The sequence below is a fragment of the Engystomops pustulosus genome, chromosome 5 (genome assembly GCF_040894005.1).
Source record: "Engystomops pustulosus chromosome 5, aEngPut4.maternal, whole genome shotgun sequence".
Taxonomy (NCBI): domain Eukaryota; kingdom Metazoa; phylum Chordata; class Amphibia; order Anura; family Leptodactylidae; genus Engystomops; species Engystomops pustulosus.
Genome location: NC_092415.1, coordinates 96937850 through 96946944, shown reverse-complemented (window position 1 = coordinate 96946944; position 9095 = coordinate 96937850). Strand labels below are relative to the sequence as shown.

Here is a 9095-nt window from a genome sequence, read left to right as displayed (position 1 = left end):
CCTCCCCATTTTCTAGCTATATTCACATGCATCTGAATCTTTATCCCTATGATCCATGTCTAATTCACCGGTCAACCTAAAAATGGATACATAAATAGAAGGTTCAACCCGGACCCTTAGCACTTGTTCCACAAATCCATAAACCTTCCCCTAAAATAATCCTATTTTTGAACATTTGCATATCACATGTAAGAAATCAGTGTCTGATTGTTGACATTTTTTACAGCTAATGGTATCCCTAATCTTCATTTTAACTAACTCCATTAGTGAAAAATATAGCCTATATACTATTGTGTTGTACAATCCTATGGTTCCAATTAAAGGAACACAAACATATATTCCTTAAAATTTGTGCTCACCTAACCTCTCTGATAGGTCATACCCCATATTGGTGTGTCTATCATCCCCCCTTGAATGTTCAGAATCTTTTTCAGTGCTTCTCAAGATCTATGTAACAATTTACAGATTACTAGATCCTTAAACCTTGACTGAGTAAAGTACCCACTTTCTAGAACCTCAAAGATTGTCTTCATTCTACCTTCCATTAATTTCATTAAAAGCTCATATAATCTATTTTTCTCCCAACATATTCACATTCTTATCTGTGCTACTAGGAAATAACCAAAAAAGAAGGGAAACCCTAGGCCCTCTCCCCCATAGGTTTGTGCAAATACATAATTTTCATCCTAACTTTCTTATGTCCCCAAATTAGATCATTTATAATGGAGTTATGGTAATTAACTTAAAAAAGAGTTGTGTATCCACATTGGGCTTGCGGATAATACAAACAGTAATCTAGGAAGCAAGACCATCTTTATCTGGCTAATTCTATCTTCCCTTGATAATGGCAGTCTGCCCGAGACATAGCCATTTTCCTTTTAGCCATAATCAAAGGGGACAATGTTCAACCAAACAAATTCATCTAAACGGCTTGAAATTGTAATCCTTAAGTAGTTCAACCTTTCCAGACAGATCTATAATGGTTGGATCTATATATCTTACTACTACTTTATCCAGGTGGAGGAGTTGGGTCTTTTTCCAGTTTATCTGCAGCCAAGACCATTTTCCATATTCTTCAATCACTTCCATGGCCCTTAGAATGAACCAGGGGAGTCTCTGAGGTACAGTATAAAATTGTCTGCAAGTAAACATAATTTATCACCCTCCCCCCGCATCCTCCCCCTGAAATCTCCCTATACCTCCTTATCTGGTTGGCAAGTGGTTCGATAAATAGGGCAAACAACAGGCAACAAAGGACACCCCTGTCTAGTGCCCCTAGATAACTCAAACCTGTTGAATTCCCTACCATTCAACATTGTCTTTGCCTTTGGAGATTTGTACCAGCATCGTATCTGTGATACAAATGTGAAGCATTTGGAGTGTGAATGATAATTACATCAATTAGAATGTGACAATGTGGCCTATTAAGTTTCTAATAAGGACTTTACAAAATGGAGTAAAACCTTGTTCTTTGTCTCATCCATGATGTGATCACGCAGTTTTAAAAGCGAGAATCACGCGCTGCACAGGACCAGCGCGTGATCATTGATACATATGTTACAAAATGATGATGTGACAGTATCTAGTACGGAATAATACCTTTGTTCATTTCATGTTACAAAATGATGATGCGGCAGTATCTGAAATAGATAGTGCCTTTGTTTATGAAATGATATAAAAGCAAGGGGATCCTGACAGGGGGCAGGGACTTTTCCAGACTCTCGAGTGGACGCACTTCAGTCTGTGATGTTGATCCGGAATTTTCCTTGCCCTGCCGAGGTCCCCCGTCAGGATAAGTGATGCTACAATATCCGGTAATGTATTGATGCTTACTTTCTAATTAATATGTACTCAGTATATAAGCAATAATTGTTAATCTGTTATTCAGCAAATAAAAATATTACTGTTTAAGATTAAATTTGTATTGACCGTAGTTCCTTCCTAATTAGTATATTAGTGAGCGCAGTAAGTAGGACGCTAGGTCCACCTTATTTTTTGACAGGCAATACATTAATTGGCGTCACGAACAGGATTCCGTATAAAAACGCTGTGTTAACGGTCTGTGAGAACAGGCCCAGGCTGGATATTCCGCAAAACTGTCCAGAAACTTTACCGTATGCAGCCCTATTGCACGGGTCGGTGGAGTTGAAGGATAGGTGGGATTGAAGGAGCGAGTGGAGTGGGCTCACGGATAACACAACAATATACGGGAGACTGTAACAAAAGAACCAAAGCCTTTGCAAACATTCTGAGATTATAGGGTGGTTGTAAAGAAGGTAGGGAACCCCTGTGCAAAATTTGACCTCTTGGCAAATTGCCAAAATTTTCGATCTTTTGGCACCGAGCCAAAACATCAGAAAATGTTCAGGAGGCGAAAAAATCACACCCCAGAGGGAATAGAAGTGCCCGGCTGGTCTGAGGCACCATATTCTATCTTAGCACAAGAATTAGGAACATCAGGGTTAGCTGAACCCTGGGAAAGTAGACTCAAAACCTGTGAACCCGTAGATCTAGTGAAAACGCTAGAAGGGGTCCCCGCAAAGGTGGGTGATGCAGTAGCGTTGGGAAGACGCACCTGGATTCTTGTGAGTGCATATCGCGCGGTGCATCAAAAGAATCAACTTCTGTTAAAGAAGTGCTCTCAGCTAGAACAGAAAATAATCGAGCTGGGAGGTCAGAAGGTGGTGTTAGAATGTAATACCAGGCTTCTGAAAGATAAGTTGGAACACTATCAAGGAATAGCTGAAAAGGCAGCAGTTAAAGTAGCCCAGAACAAATATAAGAAAAGAAGAGGGAAGGTGAACAAACAGAAGGTACACAAAAGCATTGCAGTAGCATCAGTAGGAGATTGGGATCCCGATAAATGGGATGGTGATATATGGGATTCATCTTCCTCAGGAGAAGATTTCCCGGAGTGGGAAGATCCCCCAAATCCCATCATTGATCCCCCTGGATTAAAAGCTAATCCAGTAAGAAAACGTTCAGAAAGAACTGAACATGGGATGGAGCAGGCAAGAGATGCCGGAGGAAATTTAATGTTTGATGAAAATGGGGTCGCTATTTTGGTGCCTGTCCCACCGCAGACCCGAGCTCGGACGTTTGTAGAGGATTTCTCTCAGTCCGAGGTGGATAGTATACTCAACCAATTCAAACAGAAAACAGGAGAAAGTGAGATAGCATGGATGGTGCGTATCAATGAGCAGGGGGCAGCGGGAGTCACCTTTGACCCCCAGGACATTGTGAAGTTTCTTACTTTACCAAGAGACCCTACGATACAAAGGGCAATGAAAACATATTTTGCTTCAAACCCCCAGGAAAATAACCAAAGCTTACTGATACTGATGGCAAGATGTATGATGGATAAGTATGTGACTGAGGCAGACATACCAGTGCCAGATAAACCCTGGTTTTCCCTGAAAGATGGTATAGAACGCTTCAAAGAAGAAGCGATGCGCAGCGCATTGCCGGTTCTGGGAGTTGATGATGACTTCTTGAATATGCCTTTAACTGCTAGCATGAGAAATAGATTGGTAAAATCTGCCCCACAAGCCTATAAAGCAGTCATCCTAACACTGACTGTGGCTATGACTGGAGAACCAGTGGGGAATGTGTTAGGCAGAATGAGAGACCTACAGGACATGGGGGACTGGAAAGAACCCTCTGCACCTACCTCTCATCCAGGTAATAAAAAACCTTACAACCCAGGATACCAAAACAAAAGTAAGGAAGGGGAGGATCGGGTATCTCGAAAAGAGATGTTCCAATCCCTCCTAAAAGCAGGAATTAAGAAAGAGACCATAGATGGAAAAGAAACTGGAGAACTTTGGCGTCTTTACAAACAAAAGGTGCTGTCTGCCAAGAAAGCATCTAGGACCCAAGAAAGGAGTGACGCCAAAGTAGCAACAAAATCTAAACTGGAAGCCCCAAAGAAAGTAACATGGGAAGATTTCCAAAATATCTACCCATGGAAAGAGATGCAGGAGGCAATGGCCATCCATGCATCGGCTCCTGTCCCGGAAGACAGTGAGGAAGAAATAGCATAGGTAGCCAGCCAAGCCCCCATATGGATAAAAAGAGATGATCGTCCATATGTCAAATTAGGAATCCATTGGAAAGGGGGCAATGTACAACATGTCCCAGCATTAATTGACACAGGGGCGGAGGCTACCTTAATACATGGAAACCCCAATAAATTTAAAGGACCAAAGGTTCCAATTGCGGGACTAGGAGGAAAAGTCATAATGGGAGTGCAAACAAAAGTTGCACTAAAAATTGGCAATCTACCCATTCGAAATTATTCAGTGCTAATAGTCCCTGTACCCGAATGCATCTTGGGTATAGATGTACTCAAAGGAATGACCCTTCATCTACAAGAAGGGAAATATGCATTTGGGGTTAATAAATCCCAGATCCAGATGAGACCAATACTGGTGGGAAATGTAAAAATGCCTCCAGTACATGTTCCTCCTGCTGCTAAAATGGTAGCGATGAAACAATACCGCATACCCGGAGGACATAAGGAAATAACTGAAACAATAAAAGACCTGGTGGAAGCAGGGGTAATGAGGCCCACCACCACTGCTTGGAATAATCCGGTATGGCCTGTCAAGAAAAGTGACGGCTCATGGCGGATGACAGTGGACTACAGGGAGTTAAACAAACAGACTCCCCCATTGACAGCCGCAGTACCAGACACCATAACAATAGTGGAGACCATTCAAAGCCACTCAGGAACTTGGTATGCTGTGATAGATTTGGCTAATGCATTCTTTACTATTCCCATTGAACAAAAAGCACAAGATCAGTTTGCTTTCACCTGGTTAGGTAGGCAATATACCTTCACCAGGTTGCCACAAGGTTGGTTGCACAGTCCAACCATCTGTCATCGAGTTGTGGCTGAACATCTGGATGAAATTACACTTCCAGCTGGAATGCAGTTTTCTCATTATATCGATGATATAATGATACAGGGGAAAAGTAAAGAGCAAGTGGAGGAACAATTGAAAATTCTTCTGGCCCATATGCGAGCAAAAGGTTGGGAAATCAATGAGGCCAAAGTCCAAGGACCGGCTGAGGTAGTGAAATTCCTTGGAATTCAATGGAACAAGGGGCATAGGGAGATCCTTCCCAAAGCCCGACAAAAAATTATTAATTTCCCAACCCCAAAGTCTAAACAAGAAACACAGTCCTACATAGGACTATTTGGATTCTGGAGACAGCATATCCCACATTTGGGACAATTGCTGGCTCCCCTGTACAAAGTGACCCGGAAAAAATATGAATTTCAGTGGGAAGAAGAACAACAAGTTGCATTCGAAGCTGCTAAAGAAGCCATACAGCAGGCAGTGGACCTATGGCCTATGGCAGCAGGACAGGTGGAATTGCATGTGACAGTCCGACATATGTATGCCACCTGGTCTCTTTGGCAAAAACAGGGAGGAAAAAGAGTTCCTCTTGGATTTTGGAACAGGAAATTACCAGATGCTGGAGAAAAATACACGCCCTTTGAACAACAGTTGCTGGCATGTTACTGGGCTCTTGTTGAAACCGAACAACTGACAATTGGACATGAAGTATTGATAAGACCAACAATACCCATAATGCAATGGGTACTGTCAAACCCAAAGACCAATAGGGTAGGACATGCTCAGGAACAAAGTATCATAAAATGGAAATGGTACATTTCTGAGAGAGCCAAAGCAGGAGAAGGCGGGACCGCCTCTCTGCATGAGAAAATAGCAGAAATCACAGAAGAAGACAATCCTCCAATAACCACACAGGTGATGGAAGAATCACCAGTGAAATGGGGAAAAAGCTATGAAGATCTCACTGAAGAACAACAACAACATACTTGGTTTACTGATGGCTCAGCCAGGTATGTGAGTGGGAAGAGAAAATGGAAAAGTGTAGCCTACAATCCCAAATTAGGTAAACATTTGACAATGGAAGGAGATGGCAAGAGCAGCCAATATGCAGAGTTATATGCTGTTTTCCTTGCACTAGCATTTGAGAAAGGTGGAATGTGTCATCTGTATACTGACTCATGGTCAGTAGCAAATGGATTGGCTACTTGGATGATGGGTTGGAAAAAATACAACTGGCTTATTCATGGGAAAGAGATATGGGGAAAAGAGGTTTGGGAGCAAATCGAAGAGATAGTGCAGCAAACTGTAACTACTGTATTTCATGTGGATGCTCATGTGCCAACTGACTCACTTGAACGTTTGTTTAACTCTGAAGCAGATAAAGCAGCAGCAATCAGAACGGCCGAGCCCGCTAGTGGAAACCACGCAAGTACCGGTGAGATTCAGGCATGGCTTCAGGGTACAGCCGTTTGGGCACACAACAAATCAGGACATTTGGGAGAGAAAGCCACTTACAGGTGGGCACAAGAGAGAGGAGTGCCCCTAACCATGGACATTATAAAAGAGACAATTTTGCAGTGCCCCATATGTCAACACTCACAGAAACGGGAGGTTCCACACACTGTAATGGGGCACATAGCCAGAGGACAATTACCAGCACAGATATGGCAAATTGATTTCATAGGGCCCTTATCAGAAAGCAGAGGGTGCAAATATGTTTGTACCGCAGTGGACACCTATTCAGGACTGATGGTAGGGTTTCCCTGCAAGGCCGCAACTCAATGGAGTACGTTGCGCACCCTGGAAATGATCACACAGTTCTATGGGGTGCCTTTACAAATACAGTCAGATAATGGGTCACATTTCACAGGACAACAGGTGAAAGATTATGCCCACGAGAACAACATCCAGTGAGTGTATCACATGCCATATTACCCACAAGCTGCCGGTTTAATAGAACGCATGAATGGGATGTTGAAGGCAGCCTTGAAAAAATTAAATCAATCAGATACCTCATATGGCCAATGGAGAGATAATTTGAGTGAGGCTCTTCAAGTGTTAAACAACAGACCAATCACTGATTCCATGACCCCTTTAATGAGGATGCTCACTCCCAATTTACAGGTACATGCTAATCAGGTCATTCCCACCGCACTCTGGTGGAAAGTGCATGAGGAAGCAAGGATCCCTGAGAGGGCTACCCCACAATCAGCAGGGTTAGATCTCTGTTCTGTTGAGACCTGGGTAATCCCATCGGGAAAAGTCCAGATGGTGGCCACTGGTTTGGGATGTAGCATACCACCTGATCACTATGGCCAGATAGCTACCCGATCTAGTATGGCACTAAAGGGAGCTATAGTGGTGGGAGGAGTAATTGATGCTGATTATCAGGGAGAAATCAAAGTGTTGATCAACAATCAAGGTCAGGAGTCCTTACTTATTACAAAAGGGGAAAGGATAGCACAAATGTTGTTAATTCCCATAAACCTATCTCTGGCCCAAGAGGGAACTGCCCCAACTGAAGTCACACAACGGGGAGACAAAGGTTTTGGCTCTAGCAACATAACAAATGTAGGAGCAAAAGTGTGGGTCCAGAATAATCAAGGACCACCATCACCAGCAGAGGTGATAGCTGTAGGAAAGGACCGCACACTTCTTATAATGCGACCTGGTAGCGAAAAATGGGAATATATCCCACAGGAAAAGTGTTATTTGCGGGAATAATGCTATTCTCTTGTTAACAGGTTCTATGTGTGCTAATATTTGGAATCCTTGGAGGCGGGTATTTGGGTGTCGATGGATGGACACCAGGAAGACATCTCACTACGGAACAGGTGTGGCCGCACAGACGTCCAGGAGATTGGAATGTATACAACCTCACGGATAAGGGACCAAGTTGGAACCAGATCCTATTCTCAGTTAATCTTAGTTTGACGGATGAAAGAATATGGTATTATGGGCCTCCTAATGAAGATTTATGGAACTATCCGGGAAGATATAAATGGCCTTATATGGTGTTCACCAATGGATCTGGAACTGTGACAATACAGGCGGAGGACGCCATATACTGTTGGACAGAAGGCATTGATAAAGCTACAGGGTTGGGGAGAGTAAATAATTCAATATGGAATAATTACATGAGTAAGGCACATAATACTACAGAACATACCTTTAATCTGACGGGAAGTATGATAATAGCTTGTGCCAATGCTACCAACCGACAAGTAAACTTTCCTCCCAAACAGAGATATCCACCCTGTGATAATTCAACAGGAGCTTATAATGGCACTGGACCTTGTTCCGGAAAATGGGGAGGAATTCCCGGATGGAGGGATTGGATGTTGGTATACTTGAATCAGGCCTATAAGACTGATCCAGGACACATGAAAAGGATTCCATCATCATGTGTGAAAACTGGAACTCAATCTCGAAAAACTGTGGTTTCAGTAATAGTGACATTTCCATCTGATGCTATTTGCCCTGTCCGAAGAAGAAGGGCATGGTATGACACCATATTGGGAGGGGTGGGAGCTGTCACTGGAACTTTGAACTCTTTTAATATAGAGACTTTAGCAAATAGAATGAGTAATGCGGGAAAAGGTATACAAGATGTTTTAACTTTGCAAGGACAATGGATGCCTACAATATGGCGTCCATGGAACCAAGCTTTGGGGATAGATGCATTTTTGTTACAAATGAAAACTGCTTCTGATTCTTTTATGTTTGAAGTTGATTCTAATGTATCTAAAGTTTTTAATTGGACGGTGTGTACATTGCAGACTATGTATCAAATGCAACAAAAGACGACAATGCAAACTCAGTTAATGACTGGGAATGAACAGGTATGGAGGACCGTGTTTAATAACACTATACCCAACACCTCATGGTTAAAAATAGAAACATCTAAAATGATATGCAATGACACAGCTTGCCAAGGTATTATCAATATATATAATGTAACCAATCAACAGATAATGGGGGTCATTTACTAAGGGCCCGATTCGTGTTTTCCCGACGTGTTACCCGAATATTTCCGATTTGCGCCGATTGTACCTGAATTGCCCCGGGATTGTGGCGCACGCGATCGGATTGTGGCGCATCGGCGCCGGCATGCGCGCGACGGAAATCGGGGGGCGTGGCCGAACGAAAACCCGACGTATTCGGAAAAACCGCCGCATTTAAAATCCGAAAAAGTGTCGCTTGGGGAGCGCTTACCTTCACCTGGTCCGA

The 9095-nt window shown here is 42.9% G+C and overlaps 1 protein-coding gene across 1 annotated transcript; it reads left to right on the top strand.

Moving 5' to 3' along the window:
* The first annotated feature begins 5375 nt into the window (after window positions 1–5375).
* Window positions 5376–7919, top strand: LOC140133097 (uncharacterized). The gene is made up of 2 exons (XM_072152747.1): window positions 5376–6382; window positions 7610–7919. Exons 1-2 carry the CDS (start codon window positions 5403–5405, stop codon window positions 7623–7625), a joined length of 996 nt encoding a protein of 331 aa, XP_072008848.1. The 5' UTR covers window positions 5376–5402; the 3' UTR covers window positions 7626–7919.
* The last annotated feature ends 1176 nt before the right edge of the window (window positions 7920–9095 follow it).